This window comes from Aulostomus chinensis, chromosome 17 (genome assembly GCF_037954235.1).
Source record: "Aulostomus chinensis isolate RoL2024-O1b breed Wild chromosome 17, RoL_Achi_v1.0, whole genome shotgun sequence".
Taxonomy (NCBI): domain Eukaryota; kingdom Metazoa; phylum Chordata; class Actinopteri; order Syngnathiformes; family Aulostomidae; genus Aulostomus; species Aulostomus chinensis.
In genome coordinates this window covers 18,990,940-19,017,047 of record NC_141336.1, presented here as the reverse complement: position 1 = coordinate 19,017,047, position 26,108 = coordinate 18,990,940, and the positions used below count along the sequence as shown (strand labels likewise).

The 26,108-nt window shown below is 41.8% G+C and overlaps 1 protein-coding gene across 2 annotated transcripts; it reads left to right on the top strand.

Annotated features, from left to right (window-relative positions):
• Positions 1 to 231: 231 nt before the first annotated feature.
• Positions 232 to 21,571, top strand: slc35f4 (solute carrier family 35 member F4). Of its 2 annotated transcripts, none has more exons than XM_086182560.1 (7): positions 232 to 634; positions 16,517 to 16,817; positions 19,003 to 19,222; positions 19,304 to 19,429; positions 19,546 to 19,738; positions 20,232 to 20,321; positions 20,878 to 21,571. In XM_086182560.1, the coding sequence occupies exons 1-7, from the start codon at positions 421 to 423 to the stop codon at positions 21,117 to 21,119; spliced, it is 1,386 nt and encodes a 461-aa protein (XP_086038686.1). In that variant the 5' UTR covers positions 232 to 420; the 3' UTR covers positions 21,120 to 21,571. The 2 variants fall into 2 exon arrangements, with proteins under 2 accessions (XP_086038686.1, XP_086038688.1); XM_086182562.1 differs by lacking the exon at positions 232 to 634 and adding an exon at positions 11,295 to 11,682.
• Positions 21,572 to 26,108: the final 4,537 nt, after the last annotated feature.

The following is a 26,108-nucleotide window of genomic DNA, read 5'->3' as shown; positions in this document are numbered from 1 at the left end:
AAAGCTTTTTTTCTTTCCTGTGTGTTTGCACTTTAATTTGTGGGCATAGATTTATGTGAATGATCTTTCATGCAGGCCATTACCCAGCAGCTTCCCCCTGCAGCCAAGTTTTTTTCCCCCTTTAATTGAACTCAAAGCATGTGACAGTAGTGACACGCCCCCTAGTGTTGCATGTCTGCCAGCCTCCTGGAGTTTGATAACCTTGCTCTGCGTCCGGGAGCATCACTGGAGGAATGTGAATGTGGCTCTGGATGCCCTCTTCCTCCTCCTCCTCCTCCTCCTCCTCCTCCTCTTCCTCCTCCTGCTGCTGCTGCTGCTGCTGCTGCTGCTGCTGATTGTTGATGCAACCCCGGGGGTCTCTCGCATGGTGATCAGGGTTCATCTGCGCTCTCTTCTCATCTCTGTCCGCTCGGACCTACAATGATAAGCTCCGAGACTGCTTTGGAGAGTGGAGACCAGCCTTGCATCAGGCTGGAGCCCCTAAAGAACACTCGCTTGCCCGGCAAAGCGACGCCGACCGGGGGCAGTCGCTACAGCCCTACAGTGACAGCCAACGGGTTGCACGACATCGAGGACCGGATTCTGAGGATCACTGGCTACTACGGCTACAACCCGGGATACTCCAGTCACAGAAGTGAGTAGAAAGATGCAAAGTAGAGTCATTAGTGCTGCGACACTCACGCCTTTCTTTGTCCAGGTGTTAATGACTGTATGTAAATGTTATGATGAATACTTACTGTACATCTGGGAATTGATAGAAATGCTTAATTCTGTTGCAGTAGCGTAAGTGTGTGATGAATAATTAGATTTTATATTTATTAGGCAACATCAGCAGACGACAAGGTGACGGTTCATCCGTCTCTGAGGCATATATCAGAGGGTGGGGGGTGACTAACAAAAGCGAATGCAATTAATGGGAAAAGTGTCACGCACAAGTGCAGCCTGATGTTGCCCAGATGAAACACTCATTTGTGACTCACATGGCAGCCTCACACTGAATGTTTCATTAAAATCCTAAATTTTCATATGGCAACTGATGCACATGTAGGCCGATAGAAAGTACCTGAGATACTTTAGTCTAATTCTTTATTTGCCCTCCTGGATTTGATTGGTGGAGTGTTATTTGGAATTTTTTGCTGACACCTAGGCAGTGTCAGCGATTGGAGGTGTGAGCTGATGATGCACTTTGTTGAGGGATGATCTTAAAATCTTGCCCTCCGGTCTATGAGCCATGCCAGTGGGATTACAGCAGGGGGAAACAACAAGCATTTCAGTTTTCCCTACACAAGGGTGTAGTGATTTTACAAATGGATTTATGATCGAAGAACAAGGTGAGCAGAGCAGGATCTCTCAGGCCTGACTCCCTGTTTGATGATTGTATCTTCATTGGATACATGAGGAGTTGCTTCTCTTGAATAGCAACACAAAATGGGACAAATCACTGACCTGTAAGCCTCTTGTGATTTACAGTATATGCAGGTGCACCTTGCTCCAAATGAATTGGACTTGGCACGCAATCCAACATTTCCCCCTGGCTGTTACATAAAAGCTCAACTAAAACCTCATGACTTAAAAAAGAGATGCTCTCTCAATATTTGCATTCTTACCCAGATGTACTACTGAAGCGTAGTACTATGTGTTACTCTCGCAGAGTAATAAGTGTGTTTTTCTCTCCAAGGGAATGTGCAGATTCAATCAAGAGCAGTTCCAGCTGAGGCTCATTACGATATGTGTCTTTTTGGATGAGCTGAGCACACCTCAGTGGATTTTTAGACTGACACAGAGGAAAAGGAAACGAGTCTGTCTCTCATTAACTCAGCGTCCTGTTTATCAGGGGTGTCAGTTGCAATAGATTAACCGTGAACGCAATCACATACTGAACCCTTAGGAAGCACCTGAAACAACTAGCCATTAATGTTTGCAACAAAAGCAATAATGTGATTATTAAAGGACCAGTATGTGTATGTATGTATGTATGTATATATATATATAAACTCCAAACCTACATATTGGTCCTTTAATAATCACATTATTGCTTTTGTGTATATATATATATACATACATACATATATATACACACACATACATACATACATACATACACACGCTGTCCAGTGTCTCACAAGTATGTTTAGATTAGATTAGGTACGTGTCAGCAGTTGGCCAACAGACCTCAGACAATATTTCTGTCTGTGGCACATGGCAGTACACTAGCTAACAGCTTCAGATGCTGTCATGAAATGTGCCAAATGGACCTTGACCATTTTATCCAGAAATGGACCAAAGCCACATGCAAAAATTGTGATGTTATTCTTCAGTTTACTGCTAACTCTAGCTCTATGCATTACCACATGAGCAACTAGCACGTGGGTTAGCCTCGCAGCCAAAGATCACACAACTAGACCAGTGCGCTATCAACAGTGTGGTGGAGGGTAAGGGATTCTGAGAACCAGATCAGTACCTGGAGCCTGAAATATGCCACTGAAAGCATATGGGTTAGAGGTCACACTCGCTAGATCAGACAAGCTAGCTCGAAAGTTACATCACGACTCTTTTATGCTAACTGAGAGATGTAGTCCAAATTCCCTTTACTTTGAGCTTCTGAGTGGTGCAGGCCTAACAACCTTGGAGTGGTGTTGGCCCCTGTCCACTATAATGCCAAACATGTGGCTGCTCACTCTCCACGTCTCTCGTTATCCAAAAAGAAAGGTTTCAGGCTATCAAAAGAGAAAACAAACCAACACTGACATTCCTAGTCCAAATCAATCACACCTGATATTTTTCCTGTACCGTATGTTTATAATCCAGAGGATTCACTAATGTTCAGATGGACTCCTGTTGTCATGTGATAATGCAAACAAAGGTTCTCCGTGATGCTTGAAATTTCCAGCTTCACCACTTGATGCTTTAATTCATGTTAAATTCAATATTCTCATTGTGTGCATATTATGCTTCATGTAAAAGTAGGAATATTGCCTTTTCAGTTATTTACCGGCGTAAATGTTTTTCTTGTTTTCCTGGCTCTTCAATGTTAAGATACAGAGTGGGAGCTGCAGCTTGTTCACGCAATATTGTTTCCAATACACAAGCCTGTGTCTGTCCCATTTTATTGCCCTACTACACACTGTGGCAGAGGGAAATGAGAGCTGGGATGCCGTCTGTGCCGTAATTCCAGGGATAAGGAGCAGGTGTGGACTGTAATATCATCCATACCAAGCCTATAAAAGTGTCCTCAAGCTGAGGGGTTATTTGATTAGAGAGACATTTCCCATTTTCTGATGAAATATGCATCTGTATAACTCCATTTCTCTTCCAATCCATCAACCAATTCTTGAATATGTCAACAGAAGGTGTTCCTCAGGGCAGCGTACTTGTCACAATTTTTCCTACTCCTACAGCTATTAGACAATCTGTCACAGTTCCTCTAAAATGCTAATTATTAGCAACTGAAGTGAATGCAGAATCAGCTGTTGTTTGCTTTGTTTGTTTTCCCCCTCACAATTGTAAACTTTAGAATTGGCAAGTATCATTTTCCACGAAGGATGAGGCAAAGGATCACGTAAATAGAACAGTAGGCTCACCCTGCCAAGCCTATGGGATAATGATATATTTAGTAAGATTCTGTTGCCTCTTTGTTATTCTTGCCACTTGCCATCTGTGTAGACTTAGAAGATGCCTTTAAGGGGGATTTTGTACTACATTTGTTGACAAGGCTGAAGCTGCAATACATATAGTATGGTTATGATATATTAATGGTGCATGTGTAGTGACAAGAATGTGAGAAGTTCATGCAGCTTTGTACCAACCAGGAGCAATATTTCTTGCTGCTTCAATTTATAACTCATGCACACAAAAGAAGGAATGTAAACAAAGATGACTTTAAAGGACCAGTGTGTAGGATCCAGTGAGCTGTGGTTGTGAAGTTGGAGATAATGATTTCTCACCTAAATATGTATTAACTTGTACATCAAAATTAACCCGTGACTCATCGGTGCCAGTCGGGTTTATGTCTCTCATTCAGATTTGGGTCTGGCATTTCTTGGTTCTGAATTGGTCCTGTTCCCAGTTTCCAAATAATTAACCGCAGAGTGCATTTTCAGATCTTTTTGAACACAGCTTTATTGATTCAGTACTGGGGTGCAGAGTTTGGAGTCTCATGTAAACAGCTCACGTGGGGTTTAGCAGAGTATCATAAATAGTCTGGACGTGAAATTAATCCAATAGCAGTTTGTTGTCTGCCTACAGAAATTTTCTTCTTCAGCAACCAGATCACTCAATGTGGCAAACGTTCTTTTTCTGTATTTTCCTCTCTTGGGTTTGTTCCTGAACCGTCTCAAAGTTGAAGTGAAGGTCTAGAGACCCTCCCTGTTGCTGGCTCCGTGAAACACACTCTACATTACATTCAGTGCAGTCATCAGAGTTCTCCCCACCTCATCATCACCCAGTGATATCATGTTGTTCATACAATAAATAGGTGGGCATGCTTTGAATCTACTCTTCTGCTCTCTGCCCTCCTAATGTCTGTTGTGAAGTATGGAAAAAATCTGGACCATGTGGAGTCCAGTCTCAGTTACAGGTACCATTCTGCATAGATATTTTGGTAAAAACATCATAATTGGCCACCTTGCCACAGTCTTCGCAGTAACTCATCACTGAGTTTTAAATGTGTTTCTGAATACGTCTGAGGTAGATCTACAGTAAGAGAAGTAACAAAACATCCTCTCCTCTCCTCTTTGATTAATATGCCCCCAAAATGTGTCTACGCTACACCCCTTTTCGTGAAAATTGGCCTCACAGTGGACAAAAAGACAGACAGACAGACAGACAGACCTCACCGTTAACATTGTCTCCTTGTCGGAGCTAATTAGAGGACAAGCCAGAGCAACCACTATAGCACCGAAAATGTGTAGGACTTAAGGTCCAAACTGATAGCCAGCGTGTCATGCATGTGTTTTTATGTAGACCAGTTGTATTAAATAGCTGAACTAACACCTAACACATATTGAGGTGCGTCCAACTGCTGCGACACCTCTATTTCAAACTGGTTTTAATTGTACCAAGAGGGTAGAACCCAGTACTTGGTACCGCAGCTTTTTCTACAGTCACAGTTACAGTACAGTTGCCCTACCTGGTTCTGTGGTGTGAGTTTTTCAAATCTGACTTCTATAGGAGGGGTGGCATGGTTCAGGGGTAGAGTGGCCGTCTAGCAACTGATCCTTGCTGGTCCGATCCTCACTCCCCCCAGTGACCATGTCTAAGTATCCCTGAGCAAGTTTCTGAGCGCCTAACTGCTCCTGATGGCCCTGCAACAGAATGGTGACCCGTCCAGGGTGAGCCCCGCCTCTCCCCTAATGTCAGCTGGGACAGGCTCCAGCGCCTCTGCAACCCTTAACGGATAAGTGGTATAGAAAATGATGAATGGATGGATGGATTGATGTTGACTCCTGCAATGAATTTGGGCCCTTTAAATTGTTCTGTCCTTAATTGTTGCAAATGCAACATGGTGGACCCTCCTGCTAAAATACTGTATGAGGGCTCATTCTAAGCTCAAGAAAACACTTTTATGTGATTATATGCTAATGAAAACATAGTCGTTTATATTCTATTCAATTTCTGCCAGTAATCCATCCTAAATTCAACACAGTGGACCCTTAAATCAAACAGAGGAAGGACTGCTTACGCTCACAGCAGCAGCTTGGCTCCTGTTGAAGCATATAACAATAACGTGCTTCCTAAACATCTCCAGAAAACCATTACAATGATTTGCTGTGTACCTTGTTTTGAAGGACAGGTCTATAATACTGGCACATTCCCGGCTGGGAAACAAGGCAGGGTCCAGGAGGAAGGACAGGCACTGGTAGGGGCAGTCCTGCTCAGGACTGTCTGTGTTGGTTGTTCACTTCTGGCATCACAGCCAGACAGCAACAGACACAGGAAACTTATGAAGGAAGTATCATCGCAGTCTTCAAAGAGTGTATGGAGAGATGTAAAGAAGATGCCTGTGAATCGATTCATCCTTTAACTGAGTATCCTGCATTTTTGAAACCGTTCAAAACCAGTGTTAACAGCGAGGGACTCTTCACTTTCATCCACAAACATTTCCTCAAACATTCAGAAGGTTCAGGCACTTGTTTTGGACTATCCCATTCCCATGCCTGCGCTCTCAGGGCTATTTATAACTACCGAGTGTCGAATGGGATATGAGCTTTGCCTGAACAACTCCTGGAGTGCTGTTAGTCTGACATTCTCCTGGGGATCAGCGAAACACCCTCCATGTAATGGGCGCAATATTTCTCCACTGGAATTACAGAACTGCTGACCCGTGCTCATGCCACTGTGCTAGGGGCCATATGTTGTAGTACTACATGTCAGGTGATTGAATATTTGGCCCGGCTCCAGCAAATTGCTTCATTACAGCATGGGATTGTATGTGGTTCAAAAGTAACACTGGATTATTTCAGAGAACATGTGTGAGATTTGTGGTGGTTGGTCTATTATTCCGAGTGTGGCTCCGTGTGGTTAGCTGTCAAACAGTGCCCTCATGGGGTCCAAAAATGCAACATCAACAATAAACTGAGTGACCCTCCTCATCCTCTAGTGAAATGCCAGGAAGTCAGCATTGGTGTTTACTACATGCAGTTTCCATGTATAAAAATAGAGAGGTATGCAACATTTTTACACTGCAAGAGATTTTTCACGGCACTAGTTCAGTCATGTTGTTACATTTCAATGTAAAAAATATTTAGTTGTACATCATAAGAAATACAAGACAAAGTTTTCATGTGTGTCTACCTCCAGTTTCTCCTGCAACCTTGAATAAATGTCATATAGGGTGCTTAAAACTTTAAAAACGGCATTGGAAGAACTCAGTGCGTCCTGCTGTGGCCGACGTGCCGACTCCTAACACTTATAAGAATAAAAAATCTGCGGTTGGCTTTGTGTTCTACAGTTTTGGGGAATTTGATATGATAATTTTTCTGTTGTTGTTTTTAATTTGATTTTTTTAAAATGATAATTTCACCTCCTTAATCATGGTATTACTTGAGGGGAATTGGATACAACATAATGGCACAAAATGTTAAGCTACATAGTCTTTCCAGAGTTCTCTCTCAAGTATTTGCCTATGCCAAGGGAAACAAGGGAAATGATATATTTCCCAGTAGTTTGAGTTATAAAAATATATCATGTACCACTGTATCCATTTTGTGACCAAAAATTTCAATATAATTGATGCAAAAGTCCAACATTGATCCATGTTGTGATCTCTTATATTAGCTTAGCCTTTATTTTGAAAATTCCCATGGCCCATATGCTTCTCAACAGCCACATGGTTCTGTTTGATAAGAATAAATTATTTTAATTTCTTCTTATATTCGTGATTACTTCCAATGTTTTTTCAGAGCTCAGGAATAAGTTGTGACACCAAATTCTGCTTTTTCTTGCCACAAAAAAAATTCTGTATGGAAAAACACATGAGATAAATTTGGCTGAACTCACCCTCTAATGCTTTTTTAAAAGATAAATCTGTGCTTTATGTTCACAAACCTGTAATGCACTAACCCTATTCACCACTAGGTGTCCTTGTCTCCCTCTGTTCAACCCACTTTGAGTTGATGGTTCCATGATGGTCCAGTGAGTTGTCACACGTGTGATCTGCTCTTCATTAGAGGTAAAATCAGGTGCAATTATCAGTCATAGATCTTTTCTATCATCCCTTTTCTTTGGTCCTGGTTCTTGTGGAGATCTGCTGAGTTCTAGATTAGACAAAGAGGCTCATATGTTGGAGGACTGTTGGAAAAATCTCAATAACAAAAGCAGCTGAATGGGTTTGTGTGCGTCAGTGCACGGGAGTACAGCTGTTGCTATGGAGGTAAAGAGGAAGGACGCTTTGATCTGTGATGCAGTGACTATTGTCTGATATACACTTGGTTTCCAGTTTATTAGGGACACCCAGCATGGTTGCTTCAGTGGATTTCTTTGAACGTGTTGAGTTTGATTCACTCATTTGAAAAAAAACAAACAAAAAAAACCTGCAGAGTAGACAGAGCAGCCATCTCATGCCAAATTTCCCTCCCTGGTCTAGTGCCCCTGACGTTTCTCTTAATCTGATAGCGATTACCATCCTGGGCTTTGCTGACTACATCGTTTTTCTTGTCCCTCCCTGTCTCGCTTTTGGCTCCACTCATCAGCAGGTCTATTTTTAAGTTGAACCCCCCCTCCGTCTCTTGGGATCAATACTCCCTCCTGCTTCAGCCACGCTTGCGCCGCACATGCACAAGCACATTATAGCAGCTATAATCAACTATAATCAATATTTTTTTATAATTAAGGATTCACCGATCTGACTTTTTTCTATCCAAGTACTAAGCTGTAATAAGTAATAAGTAGTATAATAAGCTGTATTTTTCACTGTGTGGCTGATCATTCCTCAATGTTCAACCTTGATTTTAAGCTTTGCAAACTTTGTTAGTCAAAACGTACCAAGTAAAACCTTAAATAGATACATCTCTACTTAGCTGGCATGATTAAAATAATGAAAAAGCAAAAGAGTAGCATGTCTGTGTCATGTTTAACCTACAGAAAACATATCTTTCTCCTAAGCTGTAGTGAGTATTGTAGAGAATTTAAAGTCACTTCAGCAGCAACTTTACTGTTTTGTTTCACCCCCAACCATCCTGCAGTTTCCAGCTGCAGGAAGCTGCTGTCTCAAGGAAAAACTCTCGAATGACGTGAAAGAGGAAACAATTAGCAAATAGAACACATGTGAGCAGAAATGAGGCTAAAATGTCAGGACTTTCTGCACAATATATCCAGCGGCAGTCCAGGCCATGACTTCCACTTCTGACGGCTGGTCCAGATCTACAGAAGAGTCCCTAACCTGGGATGTGCGAATTGAACTGGAGTTAAGAGACGACAGCAGTGACTGAACTGTGTCACAACAACACATGAAGGCAGTCTGTAAAAATCGAAATCACCATCAGAAGGCGGAAGATTACATTTCAGCTAATAGGATCTGCCTTCTTTGCTCTCCAAAGAGTTTGTCTGCATGGAACCAAGGCCTATTCAAGTGTGATTTGTCAACCAACCACAACACTGTCACGTATGAGAATCTCGCCAGTTGCCTACAGATTTCTCTTATAGAGATTACACAAAGAGTAGCCAAAGAGCTCCATATTTCACTCCGACCAAGGAAGTAACGAGTGAATGTTGCATTTACATTCACTGGGTTGACAGGTACATGACTTCTAATTAACGATGGTGTTGCTCTGTATCTGCTGGATGTGTAATTGCTGCAATTGTACATCACGTCATGTTAAAAATGTGCCTGTGGTCTCTACAAAAAAAAGCACATTTGTTTCATCTCAAGATGAAGTATTTTGCTTTAATGCCTCATTCATTCTGTAACACGAGTGTGTTTTAACTAACAGTTTAGCTTTTTCCCTAATATTGAATCGTGCATTCACACAAAATTAAAGCCATGTTGTTTCTGGAACACGGCCCTGCATCCCCCTTCAAATTTAATGACAACAACCCAAACAATAATCGTGCCGTTTTCTCTTCTCCACCAGCTTGGAACATACAGAGAAGTGCTCTGCTGTGCTCTCTGTAGCTGTGCCAGATCCTTGGCTGATGAGCAGAGGAGAGTAGAGACAGATGAGAACGGTAGAAGTCATGGTGATAGTGATATAATGAGAAATATCCTGGAGCAAACATGACAGCAAAATTGTTCAGACAGTGAACTAAAGTAACCAGTTTAGAAAAGATTACTGCATTGCTCGAATTATTTCTTTTGGCTGGGTCACCTACTAACTTCAGTGGTGACATATCCTGCTGGAGAGCCTCGTGTTTATGATCGAAAAGACGCATAAGGTGTTGACGCAAAGGTCCAAGCAGTATTAGTGTCCATTAAATCTTCAGGTTTAAGACCACAGCCAGAAATAGGATGAGCAAAGGGTTTTTCCTTGAGATGGAAACTCCCAACCACAGTCTCATGAGACGGACACGCCTCACGAGCAGGGCATGGGGATGTTTTCTGATGGAACAGAAATCTTTCTCTGACGTAGCAGCATAGTCGCAATATGAATATTTAAAACCCCATTAACTGATGCATTCACTTAAAGAACTGGTTCTTCATTTAGAAAAAAATACGCTTGCCAAGAATGAGATGAGAAGATAGATGTACTTTTATAAGTGTCTCTTCGATATGAAGCCAGCTTTTAGCTTTTAGCTTAGCATTAAGACTTTACTGGGGAAACAGCTATCCTGGCTCAGTTCAACGATAACGAAGGATAAAACAAGACTAAAGTCGAAAATTCCATGCCAGGACCATACTTGAATTTTGCATTCACGCACAGCCTACTGCAACACAGAAGCATGCTGTTGTTGTTTCTCTTTGTTTTTGCAGGGATGAAACAAACGCTGAATGATGTATTCATGAGTGAGCATTTTTGCATGCTGTTACCAGGCTGGCTTCAAGATGATGGTGAACTGGAGAGTGGTGTTCTCATCTCATTCTCTGCAGGAAAGCAAATCAAACAAACTCCCAAAACATCAATGCCGGTGCACACATATTTGTGTGTGTTTTTTTGTGTGTTTGTCTTTTTTTCTTAAGTTAGCGATTATTTGTTTAAAGGTTTAACATGTGAAAGACATTTAGTGTACCGTGTTGCAGTAGTGGGGTGAGGATCGTGTGGGGGTAGGGGTCTCCATGTCCCTGCACTCGGTGGATGAAAGAATCTGCATGTATAGGACTTTCCTGTCCTTCTGATATTTATGTCTTTTTTACAGCTCAATTGGTTGATGTTGCAGTGAAGGTGACACGAGTGTGCTCTAAAATTAATTCAATTCTCAAGGAGCAGTGAAGAGCAGGAGATGTGCCAAGAAAAGACAAAGTCGCTGGTCGACAGAGGACAAGAGTATATTGCAGGAGACAGGGAGGAATTGAGAGAGAAGCCTGCTCAGGTAGAAAGGGGATCGGGAGGGAGGAGGACGGAGAGAGGGAAGGAAGGAAGGAGGGGACAGCAGCTAACGCAGCATAATTAACTCAGGCTGCTTGGTTACCTTCCAAACAAAGCTGCTGATTTGTGGAGCAAAAGAAGAGGAGGGGAAAAGCGAGTTAGGCAGAGAGAAAAGAGGAGGGGGGGATAGAAAGAGATGAGGGGAGTGATTGCGCCATGCCACACACACTTGAAGCTCAGTCTCCCTTGGAGACAGTGGCAGTCTTGGATCACGGCATGACAGTGCAACAGTAGAGTCCTCACTTCACTGCACCTCCACTGAGCTATCTCCACTGAGCTGTGTCACTATCCAGACAGACAGAGAAAGAGAGAGAGAGGGAGAGAAAGAGCACAGAGAGGGCGCCGGGCTGGAGAGGAACAGAGAGTCAGGACTGGAGTGCTGGGAAGAAGACAGAGGAGTTGAACGAGATCTAGGAGGAGGAGGGGGGCTTATCAAGAGCGTGAAGAAGAAGAGGAAGAAGAAGAAGAAGCGGAGGAGTCAGGATGCACGGAGCTAACAGGATGAGCTGCTGAGCGTGCAGGCATACATCCTCACACACATACGTACACGTCCCAGGGAAGGACAGTGTGTTGTGGCCCCAGTGGAGGATGAAGAAGCACTCAGCCCGAGTGGCTCCTCTCAGCTCTTACAGCACTCAGGTCCTGACTTGCCCCATCTCTGAAGGTAAACCGAAAGAGTCAGAGCAGGTTACTCTGCCATACTGAAATACATGTGTGTTGGAATGAATTATTACCATGAAGTGACCAAGTATTGTTTCTTAAAAGGCAGCAAGTGCACGTACTGGTATTTATATGAAGTACCAGCAGAGTGAAGGAGTGTGTGTGTGTGTGTGTGTGTGTGTGTGTGTGTGTGCATGCGTGCATGCGGGTGTTATCATTTGGAGACCTTTTCTGATATAAACAATAACCCTATCAGGAGACCTAGTCCTCGTGGGGACCAAAGACCGGTCCTAATGTGGCAGAATTTAATTTATGAACGCCTGGTCAAAGTTAGAGTGAAGGTGTAAATTGCAGTTAGCTTGAGGTTGAGGTTAGGCATCAATCGGTTAGGGTTAGGATTAAGATTAGGGCTTGGGTTAAGATATTCACATGAATGAAAGTCAATGGAATGTCCTAATAAGGATAGCTACGCAAACCTGTGTGTGTGTGTGTGTGTGTGTGTGTGTGTGTGTGTGTGTGTGTGTGTGTGTGTGTGTGTGTGTGTGACAGAGGGAGAGGGAGAGAGAGAGAGAGAGAGAGAGAAATGAGCACAGCAAATGGATGATGTTAAAACACATTTGTGTCACTGTTTCCTAGAGTGCTGACAGGAAGCGTGTTAGCAGCAGTGTACGTCTGGTTGTTTCTTGCCATCCTGTCTGGCCCTGCAATCATGACGGTAACCAAACAAGCCTGAGTCAACTCCTGTTTCTATTCACTAGTCCTTCCTTCATCTGATTGAGCATTACTACATACACAACTCCACAATGAGCTAATCCAGAAGAGCCTTGAACTTTATCTAAATCCTCCTACCTTCATCTAATTCCACTATTTTACATGGGTGTCAGAGATAGTGGCACGATAATCTCCTTTTCCCCAAGTATCATCATCACCATGCCATGGCGCCTGACCTAATTCAGATAAAGACCTAAAGCTGTTAAACATGTTGTGAGCTGACCCCGTATTGCAGACATGACTGTGAGCTCCATATTGAATTCAGTGGGGGTCCATCCATCAATGTCAGCGGCGTGCAGCCTCAGTGACTTGATAAAACACGCACTCAATTGAAATATGAGGTTGGAGCAGCATACTGCGTCATACAGGGTGGATAAGATCTGTTAATGGGCGCCAGTAATGAATGAGCGAGGCTACGCAGCACTAAGATTTCTGAGATGAGGTGGTGCACTCTTTTCTAGGTGTAGTGAGCTGGTTGAGTCTCGATTGTAAAAAAATTAAGTTTTCAAGTTCTAAAATGTGTAGTACTGCTTCTATATGGTCATGAGGACCTGGAAAAGTCATGGGATTTTGGAATAGCATTTTCAAGGCCTGGGAAAGTTTTTGTAAAATAGAAATACCTAAAAACAAGTGGGAAAACTCATGGAAATTTACCTTACAGATACTGACAAAGGTTCAGTCAAGATCAACACAAAAATACTTTATTTTCATTTTAGTTCAGATCCTTTATGATCATTTGAATTTCCCCATTAATGGAAATCTATCTGTAAAACTTGTATGAACACTGATAGATTTAGAACATATATTACCTGCTTTATGTGTTACATTTATATAACTTCATATGACCCAGTTCTGCCATAAGTTCTGTCTTTGCAATGAGTAAAATATTCAGAGGTTTTTAATTTAAAAACATGTATTTTGAGGTTGTATTTACTTGAACTGGACCAGAGTAATATTTGACACTGCAAGCTCAAAAATAAACAGAAAATTTCATTTTTATAATTATGCAAATAAGGGACTATTTTGTGTGCGTTTATTTCATGTTTTTATCCACATATTTGAGCTGACACTGTCTGCTTGATGCGTTCGCATATTTGAAATCACAAAAATGTTAGGTCGCTACAGTTGAGCGTTTGTGGGTGTTCATCTTCTTGTTTGATTTCAGCAAACAAAAGGATACTTTGGGACTGAGACGAAGCTCCAGTAATGTCTTTCGTGCAATATTGTCAATCATGCTGCTACCACAGATTATTGTTTTCTTTGCATCTTTTTTAGCTCTAATGTTTGTCAGCAATAAAATACCCTGTGATGAGAGTATAGTGTTGGCCAGGAGAGCTGCTTTTCGACAGCAAGGGAATAGTAGAGTTATAATATTACTGCAACGTGGCACCAGATCAGCCTGTAGTGGCTTTTACCTCAGGACAGAAGAGCCTGTAAGCAACACTAAAAGCTTTAGGTTTTGTCAGTACTATGAAACACATACTGGTGAAAATGAAAAAGAAGCGATAGTGATACAGTGGAGAAGACCAACACCGCTGCTTCCCGCGACTGCAGAGCCGAGTTGTCCAGTTAGCAACCACCAGGCTCATTAGGTTGATTAAGAATCTTTGTTGTGACAGAATGTAATTAGACCAAATCCCTTGGTGATCCTTCAAAAAAAGAAAAAGAAAAGAATCTGTATCGCATGGAACATTTTGGTTTAGCCACTTAGAGTAGATGTGCTCCCAGCAGGGAAGAACTGTTAGGTGAAACATTTTATCTGATGTTTTCATCTGAGAGGTTTCAGCCTGTAATACACACTCGAGAGTTCATCCATCAAAGGCTCTCTCACCTTGTTGTCGTTTGTAGTTACGGTTGTTGCACATTTCAGTTTGGTGCTGCTTTAAGCTTCGACTGAATTAAATTCTACTTTTTGCTTCGCCACCTCTGTGTGGTTAGAGTCGATATAAAGATGTCCAAGGTCTTAGCAGGTACCCATGTTGACGTTTACCCTCTAAACTCCCCCTTGAACAGTCTATTTAAATATTAGTTACATCAGACCTTCTCAATTCAGAAATTTTGACTCTTCAAATCACAAAAATACACATCAACCATCTCTTGGATTTATTTTTTTTTTATCCTCACTCTAAAGAGAATTCACTTTAATGATGTTCGAGTAATATGCTGTATTTTTGTGTGTTTGTGTTGCTTACATGGGGCTATTTTTTTTTAATTGCCAAATATAACAAGTCCACCAATACTACTACCAATACTTCAAGTGACACCTGGACTAAAAGGTATTTGTTCTGAATAGAGCTGAGTGTGACCAGCTGGAGCATTCAGTTGAACCAACTTGCTTCCACTTGCTTTCTCGGTGTCTACGGCAGTGCAGAACCAAATGGGTTTGTTTATTTTTAGATCAAATCATAGTTTTAAGGGATAACTGGGAATATGGTTGGATAAAGAAAACATCGATTATACTGGATGGTTAGCTTGACAGTTTGTAAACAGACGTTTTCTGACAGATTTGCACCCGTTATTGTTGGCTGACAGAGTTGAAGCTAAATATACATTGCTGGCTCTCCCTGCATTCACAAAGAATTAAAGCAGCATTGAAAAAACATCCTTGTGACATCAAGACAACTATTTGTAAGTACCTGAAAGGCAAAATACACTTTTAAGATAAAGTACTATTAAAGTCAATCACATAAAATGTGTTTGTTGTGACTGTTGAGTTAATTGCTGCGTTTATCTGAAATGAGGGATTAGCTTAGTGTTATGTGATGAAGCGTTTTTGGATACAGACATCTATGCATCCACCCGTACGTGTGCTCACATTTTATTACTTTCTTTTGAAGCTAGGAAAGACTTATTTATTGCAATCCATTTTTTTATTACACCCTACTGCCATATTACTCTCACTGCTTGTCTCTCTGCTCAAGTTTCTGTAGATAACAACAATGCAATAATAAGGACCACTTGGATATTAAGGTGTGTGTGTGTGTGTGGGGGGGGGGGGATAGCGGTTCAAGTGCAAGTAAGTGCATGCAGGACTCTGTAGCCATGGTGGAAATAGCTGAGCTAGCAAAGACAGACTCTCTTATTCCTGCCCTGGTGTAAATTGATCACTCTGTTGAAAGGTAAAGAACGGATCTAAACTCTTTCTCACACAGCACTTCCTTCCTCTATCTATCTATCTATCCATCTATCTATCTATATATTTATCTATCTATCCATCTATCCATCTGTCCATCTATCTATCTATCCATCTATCTATATATCTATCCATCTGTCCATCTATCTATCTATCTATCTATCTATCTATCTATCTATCTATCTATCTATCTATCTATCCATCTATCTATCTATCTATCCATCTATCTATATATCTATCCATCTGTCCATCTATCTATCTATCCATCCATCTATCTATCTATCTATCTATCTATCTATCTATCTATCTATCTATCTATCTATCTATCTATCTATCTATCTATCTATCTATCTATCTATCTATCTATCTATCCATCTATCTATCTATCTATCTATCTATCTATCTATCTATCTATCTATCTATCTATCTATCCATCTGTCCATCTATCTATCTATCTATCTATCTATCTATCTATCTATCTATCTATCTATCTATCTGTCTGTCTAAGTTTCTTTTTCAAGTTCCATTAAATCCCAAAGGAACTGTTCCCAGCATTGTGGCTTTGTACTTTGAGTCAAAACAGCAGCAGCCATTAGCACCAAGGTTGACATGACTTTCTTGTGGAATGTCATGTGGTTAGGTTCACTCTCTCTCTGTCTGGGCATCAGGTTTCTGTGCACATCTGAATGAAAAGGGTGTACAGTACGTGCTGAATTATGAAGCCAGGAATCTATTTCGGACATACACACCCACAGGGCTAACTTGAGAGATTTATAGCAAGGAAATGCATCAGGGCCTTTACAGCTAGAAACTATGCTAGTGAGTGCTGAGGATAAGCAATCAATAAGTGCTTATCTGCTGGCCCTCAACCACAGTCACTGTAGATAGGTTTTATATCTGTTCTCATTAGCTTTACATTTTATGGTCCCTCCAGGAGAAGATGGTTCTGAGCCGCATGCTGAGACGCCAGGAAGTGAAACCAGCGGAGAGAGCCGGTCCTACCACACATGCACCAACACAGCCCTGAAGGTGCTGGGTGGTCTGCTGATGGTGCTGTGTGTCTCCTCCTCCTGGGTGGGTACCACTCAGGTGGTCAAGCTGACCTTCCAGTCATTCTCCTGTCCTTTCTTAATCTCCTGGTTCAGCAGCAACTGGAATATCCTCATCTTCCCCATCTACTACTCTGGACATGTGGTTACAACAAGGGAGAAGCAAACACCCATACAGAAATTCAGGTAACTTGGCTTCTGAATGTTTTTTTTTTTAATTAAAAAAAGAGGATGAAAGATGGGTTATTGCTAAACACTTGCAACGACAGCCAACAGTGAGATCATGGCGTCTGTGGTGTATTTATACATCCCCACAAGGTCACTTACCAAAAGTGGCTCGAGCAGTTTTAAAACCAGGTATTTTGAATCAAATTAAAAGAAGTAACCAGCATGTTGTTTCATTCGTTCAAGCAAATGTGTTATGGCACATGTGTGCAAAAGAGGAAGTGCAACTGTCTCCTGTCAGGACAAGAAGTGCTCACACTTGGGTTGCTGATCAGTTACGTGTTTGATGTGGTAGGATTGCATCACTGTTGTGTGATCTGGTAAAGGTTGTAAAACATGTACAAATATATACAGATAATTAAAACATAAACTTTGTTCTATCTTCTACCTCAAACCATAGCCATTGTTGACATTTTACTGTATCCGTCTGACTAATTACATTTTAATCAGTCGTTGCCAGTCGACGCAGATTCCTGTGTACTGATTTAGAGTGGCAAAGAAGAGTAAATTTCCTGTGTGTATGTAGTATTACTCTGAGATATCTGAAGACGATTTACGTGGCATTAGATTGGTGCATAACTCACATACTTGCCAGTTACCACATTTCCTGTACAGGTATGACAATCAGCCAGACAGACCTACATGTATATTCTATAAAGACCTATGACATGGTATTTTTGAGCTATCTGCTAAATTGGCTAATTACCTGTCAGGTGAATGCCAGGGTCAGACCTGCAGGTTCATGGTGTCATCAGTTGTACCTTTCATCTGAAAAAAAAAACAGGGACTCGTTATGTAATGTTATTTTATTCAAAACGCTGCAGCAAGAGCCATAAAGGTAAAAGCAAGTCTGAAAATTCCATTGAGCCGTAACGCACTGTATGTATGTTGATTATGCAGCAACGCAGCACAATTTGCATACAATATACTGTACCATCTATCACAGGATCTGCTTGAGAATTCTGAGTGTATAACTGTACTCTGTTGGCGGAGCAGCTGGGTTTAACCATCTCCAATTACTCGTAATTACCCAGACTGAGAGTGCTATCACTGATGACAAGAAATTAAACTTATGCTAGACATTCCGCTGCTTTTAGAGAACAAACGAAATAGCTTTGGAATTACTCTGCACGATGCTATTGAGAGATGGTCTGGGATTGATAGTTCGCTGGTAAAAACACTGATGCTCTTCCCGGTTGCATTTGCTCTCTCGTTTGTTTATCTGTTTTGGTGAGGATACAGTTTTGAGGCTAATTTTCTGCTCACTGTATGTTTGAATTTACACAAAAGATCCAATTTGATTGAACTTGAACCTGCTCCAGATATCGGAATCAAAAAAAGCTGAGTGTAATAACAGTTGACAAAATGAATATCCTTGTCTGCAACAATAAGCTAGCGGCGCTGTGATGTGAGATCATTTTCAATTTGTTCGAATGTGACAATGAATTAAAAAGATGCTAAGATCTGAGGCATAAATTAAACGTTTTATGCCAGTTCTAAATATATATATAGATACACACATATATATTTATGTATGTATGAAGAGAGAGAGAGAGAGAGAGAGAGAGAGAGAGAGTTGGCAACCAAATAAAAGCAAATAGTCAGGTTCTGTTTATATTAAGAAAATGAATAACTAGCAAGCTCAAGGACATCTCATGAGAATCAAACTCATGGAAAAATATGAGATTATATCTTTATGATGTATCAACACAGTTAAGGTCTGGTTAAGTTCAGGCACAAAAAAAACTTATTAAATTAACGTAAGGAAAACATTGTGGTTTGGGTTTAAGCTATAAAGGACAATACTGCTTTATACAGGATTTTTATTGTCTTTTAGCAACTGTTACCGCTTCCTGACGCATGACATTGTCGTACCAGGCAACCTTTAGAATCCTAACTGTTTTATTTGGCATTGTGTCATGTAATTTGGTGTTACGAGGTCATGGTGGTGTCAGGTTATTTTGTGTTCCCTAAGAGGTAAAAGTCTAGTGGCCCTTAGACCAAAGTTTTAATAAAAAGAACTAAGAAACGAATCAGTCATCCTCCTCAGAGTGGCGCCTCCCGCCCTGATTACACGGCTATCAAACAAACACAGACGAGTGAGAATGCAGTCCTAACCCCTCGCCTCCCCGTGCTTCTCCAACAGGGAGTGCAGTAAGCTGTTTGGAGAGGATGGGATGACCCTGAAGCTTTTTGTCAAGAGGACAGCGCCTTTCTCAATCCTCTGGACGTTGACAAACTACCTGTACCTTTTGGCCTTGAAGAAGTTGACCGCCACTGATGTCTCTGCCCTTTATTGCTGCCACAAGGCCTTCGTCTTTCTCTTGTCCTGGATCGTCCTGAAGGACCGCTTCATGGGTGTTCGGGTCTGTGTGGACGTAAACTAACGATTATTCTCTCTGTCACCGCTTTGTTTCCCACTCATGCTTCTTAAACTATTTCTTTAGATTGTGGCTGCGATAATGGCCATCACAGGTATTGTCATGATGGCTTATGCTGATGGTTTCCATGGTGATTCCTTTGTGGGCGTGGCATTGGCTGTGGGCTCAGCATCAACATCAGCTCTGTATAAGGTTAGACAAACTTAACAGATTTCAGAATTGATTGTTTGTACATTGCCGTCATTTTGTATCCAACTAACTGTTGTAAACTGGGAGTTGTTGTTGCTCTTTTGTTTCTTACCATCCAGGTGTTGTTCAAGATGTTCCTGGGCAGTGCCAACCTTGGAGAGGTGGCTCACTTCCTCTCCACAATGGGCTTCTTCAACCTCATTTTCATCTCCTGCGTGCCCCTCATCCTCTACTTCACCAAGGTAGAGCACTGGGGTTCTCTCTCCTCTCTGCCCTGGGGATACCTGTGTGGCCTGGCAGGACTGTGGCTAGGTGAGTGCACATACTACCCCGGTGTGTGTGTGTGTGAGTGTGTGTGTGTGTGGTGTGGGGTGCTTGGATTAGGTTTAGGCACTTTGTTGATATGGAGCTCAGGAATATACTGTGCCAACAAATGTCATCATCAAGATGACTGTGTTTGCAGGCCTGTGTTTAACATTTAACACGACAAGTGAGATGAGGTATTGCAGAGAGATAAATTGAGTTGTAAAAAGGAATCTCTCTGACAGGCACAAATGTGGAATACAGTAAACAAAGCTTAAATATTATAATCATCAATAAGAAATTCTTCTTGATAAGAATATGAATCATAACAACTGGAGAACTGTCGAAAAGAAGCTGCTCTGTCGAAGGCGAGGAGAGAAAGCTGGAAGGTGCGGTGCGTGTGTGATGACACAGTTTACTGGACATCGTCACTCGTCATTATTGATGCGGTTATTCACTTAATCGTCTGTTTCCTTGTCCTTTTGTTTCATGTCTTTCCCAGTGTTCAACATCCTGGTTCATGTCGGCGTGGTGCTGACCTACCCCATACTCATCTCTATAGGTACATTGCTAAGTGTGCCCGGAAATGCTGGTGAGAATTCCTTCCTAATGTGTTAACCTCTAATTGACGGACTGTTGTGACTTGATTATTGCATTTGAAAATTCAAACGGTGGTTCCTCCCGAGTACATGGCCACACTTGCTTTGGTTTTGTATTGAGAGGTCAGCACTTACAAACACTGGGGCAAAAAGATTACACAGCAAGTCTACCACTCTCGTCCTGGAAACCCAATCATCAATGTGCCTCAACAGACCTGGCAACTATTCTCTCACTCAGGGAGGATCAGGTTGCCAAGGCGACACTAAATGCCTGCAGACCAGTTCTTTTCTTTAACCATGATGAACTGTATGAAGGTCAGTGGGTTACGGCAAACTGTCCCAGCGCTCCAGACCGCAAAGACACAGAGGATAAAGTGGATCTCTTGTGCTGATGATAAGCCGCATTTGCCACACTCATCCGCAGTGCCCTGAGGTTTATCTTACTTTCTGTAATTAATCTCAATTTGTTTTTGTTTCCACCCCACCCTCATTCCCTGTCCTGCTACCCGACTCCCTCTTTTGTCCGTGACTTTCCTTTCCTCGCCGTAGCCGTAGATGTTTTGAAACACGAGGTGATCTTCAGTGTGGTGCGCCTGGCAGCCACTTGCATCATCTGCCTGGGCTTCCTGCTCCTGCTGCTACCGGAGGAGTGGGACTCAGTCACGCTGCGCTTTCTGGCCAACATTGCAGACAAGAAGTCAGAAGAACATGGCGAGGAGCTCACAGAGTCTAGTGTCCACACCCGAAGCCGCAGTCGGGCCAACGGCACTGTCTCCATCCCTTTAGCATGACATGGCCGAATTCAGCTGTAACCGTTCTTAAACCCTGTCTGCTCGTGCTCCTCTATCCAAGGAGGACAGACGGGATGACCGGTCCGCATGGACTCTATCAGGATGACGGGAAGGATTGTCTTGCACTTGAAAACTTTATTTTGGAGATGCGATGCTGTCACCTCATTACTGGAGGGACATGTATGGACTTTGCAAATTAAAAGGGTGGAAAGTGTGATTTACTCTCTTGAAATACCACACTCAGTCCCACGCACGCACCCAAACCAAGAGCTGACTGGCCTCGGACCTGCTCTGTGGACTGTATTCTGTGAATATAAGCACTGGCAGGGCTAATTTGGCTTAACCTTGTATGTATTTATGGTATTTATTTAGACATGGATCAATAAGTGTATTAATTTTAAGTCTTACTCAATAGAATTATTTAAGAATGACAATTATACAATGCGTTATGTACAGGCTCTTTTTGGTTTTATAATAAAATACTGAAAATATGGCAGTATTGTCATTTTTATGTAAGCACGCATGATTCTCAGGTAATTGACCAAATATGGCCAAATCTCTGTCATCAGCATTTGGAATAGTTTTTGCATTAAGGGCTCAGCTAGAAATGAGGACATTGAAGTGATATTTTTGGAATTTGGGGAATTCATGCTTTACAATCTAAAACAAAGTCAATTTTGTTTATATGACCCCAAAACACAAAATTATGTAACACATGATATTTTCCATTTTTAGAACCTTGATTCAAATAAATACTACACTAAACTATATTACCGAACATCTTTGAAGGAACAGAATAAGAATGGAACAGCAGTTTTAGTTTAAGTTTGAGTATGAAGTAGATTATTTTTTACAAAAACTAAGGCCTTCAAAAAAATTATATATATATATGTGTGTGTGTGTGTGTGTGTGTGTGTGTGTGTATTTACATATTCATATGTTTTTATTTCATGTTATTTCATATTGCCTTTGTTTTTTTACAGTATATAATTTCTATTATATTGATATATTACATATTTTCAACATATTGAGGATGATTCACTAACTTTAGACAAATTAATATATAATTGTGAAAACAGCATTTAGTGGTAAGTGGTGTTGAGACACGGATAAATGATTTACTGCTACAGAGGCTTCTGTTGCTATTTTTAAGAACTGTGGTTTAGGTTTTAGCTATTAAGTGTGTTGCACTGATAGAAATAAGTTTGTAGAATTTTTACAATAAATTATGCAGTGCCTTTCAGCAATGTACATCCAAACACACACACACACACACACACACGCTGAAAAAGATTGAAAATGATTGTTTTTACTTTAATTCATCCACTTTCACAGATAAACACAATCTCTATCAGGCAATGGAAAAAAGCCCAAGGGACACATTTTGCCTGCAGAGCATCATGCTGCAGTCAAAATGACTTTGTAGAGTCAAATAACATTATGACAACTTTACATTTTAGTCCAAGTGGTGCTTTTGAGATGATGAGGTGTCAGTAGAATCATTTCTCAGCCTTTCTACTTTGCTGTCTGCCACGCACGCACACACACGCACGCACGCGCACACACACACACACACACACGAGTCTAACACCACTGTGTCGTTAAGGCTGCTGGAGTGCAGTCAGTGTGATGAGACCACTAATGAAGCATTTGCTGAGGTGACAGTGTAGGCTTAACGGTTGCTGGTGACATTTTAACATCGAGAAATAAATGAGTTGGAAGAAATAGAGGAGTACGCCATGTTTGCATCCTCTGTCTGTGACGGCTGCAGCCACCTAGTTAGACGCTTATACAGGACCTTGATCACAGTGGGGTCTTATGGGTACAGTACAACCTCTGAGGGGAATAATGTTGTTTTACTGAATGTGGAGTTATTGGTTAAATAAAATACATCAATTCAATATGAATCAGCAAAATTTGCATGAATTTCAAGGCAGCATAGAGCACAATGCATCACCGTCTGAGTTAGTGATGTTGATCACTGAGTTAGAAAAATGGCAAAAGAAAGACGGGACAGAGCAGAGATCTCATGAAGAAGGCAGCAGGACTCGGATGGAGATAAAAGGCCTAAAACGACCAACCATTGCATCAGCCTTCTCTAGTTTTTTCATTTAGTTACTTCTCTCCTCACCCCTCTGGACTGGAAGGGATGCAGGAAAAAAAACAAAAACTAAACAGGTTCCTTCAAGCATTACCTTATGAGTTACAACGTAACCGTTGGGGAGCGTTGCCATAGCAACCTCGCTCATTATAATGAGAAAGTCAAGTATGAAGGCAGGGTTGGATTACACATCTACTCTTTTAACCACAACTAAAGTGTTTATTACATTTGTTCTTTAGAGCACTAGAACAGAACTGAGGTCTGTTTGGGTCTGTATAGAAGAGCCTGACCAGGATCTTCAGGGACAGGAATGCACATGTGAGTGATGAGAGGACATTGAAAAGGTAAGATTTGTTTGTGGAGTTGAAGTTGAAGAAAGATATTATGACTCTATATGCATTTACAACACAATCGAACTTAGCATGTTCGCATATCAGACTTTTGGACAGGGAGCGGGACAATGGGCTCCACAGGCTGCAGACCTGGACCGCACAAAGTGGGCCCATGTCATAGTCCTCAAGGAGAGGGGGATCAACGGGGCAGCCAGCCCAAACCACAGTGGACTCTTCCTGCTCTTCCAGTTTCTCAGGAGCAGCTGTTTGGATGTCTGGGTCGCAAGAGGACAACCTCGCCTCCACTGAAACGGGAAATAACTCTGTCCACCCTCTCAGGTTAGTGTTTTATGACCCTCACTCAGTCTTTAATGGTTTTTAAATGCCATTCTGTGTATAAGGAAACAGTGCATGCTATAAGAACCAGGAAACCTCGCAGCAAAACAGAGAAACAACTTAAACATTCTCATCCGCTCTGAAGACCACGGGTCAGCACGGCGAACAGCTGCCTCTTACTGTTACTAGCTATCCTTCATGGCCTGACTTTCTCCTCTGTTTGCTCCTGTGCTGGGACTGAGGGACACATAATTTTGCATTGTTGTTTTTTAACAAGTTTTTTTTATCCAAACATCCCATTATTATCTCTCCTCAGGCACTGAAACTACTTGCACTTCAAATTGGAAGCTCTGCCAGTCAGATGGTGAAAACATCTCTGCTGACTGTCCAAGCATGATCTCCTTTGTGCCATTTTGTAACCCAGTAAAGAATGCAGTGTTTGTTGTAGGGCCTGGACCGCAGAGATGTCCACCAGTTTTCTACAATCGGCCAGGCAAGGTGCTCTGGCACCAATAGCATGATTCAGGTAAAGTATCTTGACAAAGTGTGGAAGAGCTGAAGTGCATCTATAGCATCAATAATTCAGATAATCCATTTTATATCAAGGGAGCGTTAAAGTGTGCAGCAGTGCTCAAGATAGAGGGTAAGGAAGATGGGGCGGAAGAAAAGCAAGAGAGTGCAATGAGTTTTGGCCCTTCCTCTCCCAGTGGATCTGATTAAAGTGCCGGTGGAGTGGAAAGTGGGGTGGTCTACAGCCATGACTGGCCCTCAATGGGATCAATTTTCAGGGTACAGGGTGCAGAGAAGCCCCCACGATGGGCACACATTCATAGACACAAAGAAAAGCGTAGTCTTGGTTGTCACAAAACACTCACATACAAATCACATGCGTTGTAATTCATGCCTGACTGTATCTTCTTGTGGGTTTATAGGGAGGGTCTCTGGAGGCCGAGACAGCTCTTGTTCAGCTCACAAACCGACATTGAGAGCTCACCTTGAGAAATCCAGAGAGCAGACGACACATAAGCTTCACAGTACTGGAATTAATTTAATGCATAAACATAGCATAAAGTTGAACTAAATTTTGTTAGTTAATTAATTCCATCATCACAACAGTTCCTTCACCTGGAGAACCAAATAAGAACCAGATGGAATTTGTGAGATGGCCCGTAGACAGGGTCACCTTCTGGGATGAGATCACGGGAGAAAACCTGGACCTCAGAGGGCTCCTGGAACCAAAGACTCAGCGAGACCAGCTCAAACACCAAAGCTAAGGAATCAGTTTTCCATACTGAAAAAAATGCAGATGGAAGCACTTCTAGACAATAGCAATAAAACAGAACACTGAATAGAACATTAGATGGACGTGGTCAGAAGTTGAGGGTGTAAAGGTGGATGCAAACGCGCTAAAAGTGCACTTTTAATAGGATATGCAAAAAATGAAGCATTATTATTATCTTCTTATCTATCGCAACATTGCCACAAATATTCATGTGAATTTACTAACGAGTGGAAAAAATTACTCTCAGCTCAGCAGATGTTCACTGCATGGCTGAGTTTATGATGCCCCCTGTTGGTGAAAGTGCTGTACAGACTCAGAATCTCTGCGGGGAAGAGATTGAATTCAGCCTTTTGATACTGATAGCAACACACACACACACACACACACACACACACACACACACACACACACACACACACACACACACACACACACACACACACACAAAAGCCCTTATATTTAATTCCCCTAAAAAAACTGAGATACGAAAGAGCCAGCCTTTAAAACTGTAGTGTATCAAAACTGGGAACCTTCAGTAGCGATAGCTGTCTACAAAAATCTTTAGCTCTTGAATGATAATTAGTCTACAAACAAGAAATGTTTATCACTCTTGAAGGCAGCATTTGAAGTGGCTGGGAGGAACTGGACTTCTACCAAACACCTGTGACCACAGCTGGCACTTAATGGTCCAGGTGAATATTGCTGCAATCGCATCACACTGTTGAAGTGGCTTTAGAGGAGTTAATCAGCAAAGATGAGCTCGCGAATTAAGTCTGACAGAAGATGAGGCATTGAACTGCATTAAAGAAACAGCACATTTAAGCATTTGACTTTACCTACCACTGGGTGTCATTATTGGGTAAAGGGACGCAGGAAACTGCACTCCCACAGTTTCAGTGGGAGCTGCAATATTTATTGTAGCAGTTTAGACACGGCAG

Coding starts and splice junctions, on each gene's coding strand:
- slc35f4 (XM_086182560.1), top strand. CDS start 421: ATGATAAGCTCCGAGACTGCTTTGGAGAGTGGAGACCAGCCTTGCATC. Junction 19,430..19,545: donor CAACATCAGCTCTGTATAAG/GTTAGACAAACT, acceptor CTTACCATCCAG/GTGTTGTTCAAGATGTTCCT. Junction 20,322..20,877: donor AAGTGTGCCCGGAAATGCTG/GTGAGAATTCCT, acceptor TCCTCGCCGTAG/CCGTAGATGTTTTGAAACAC.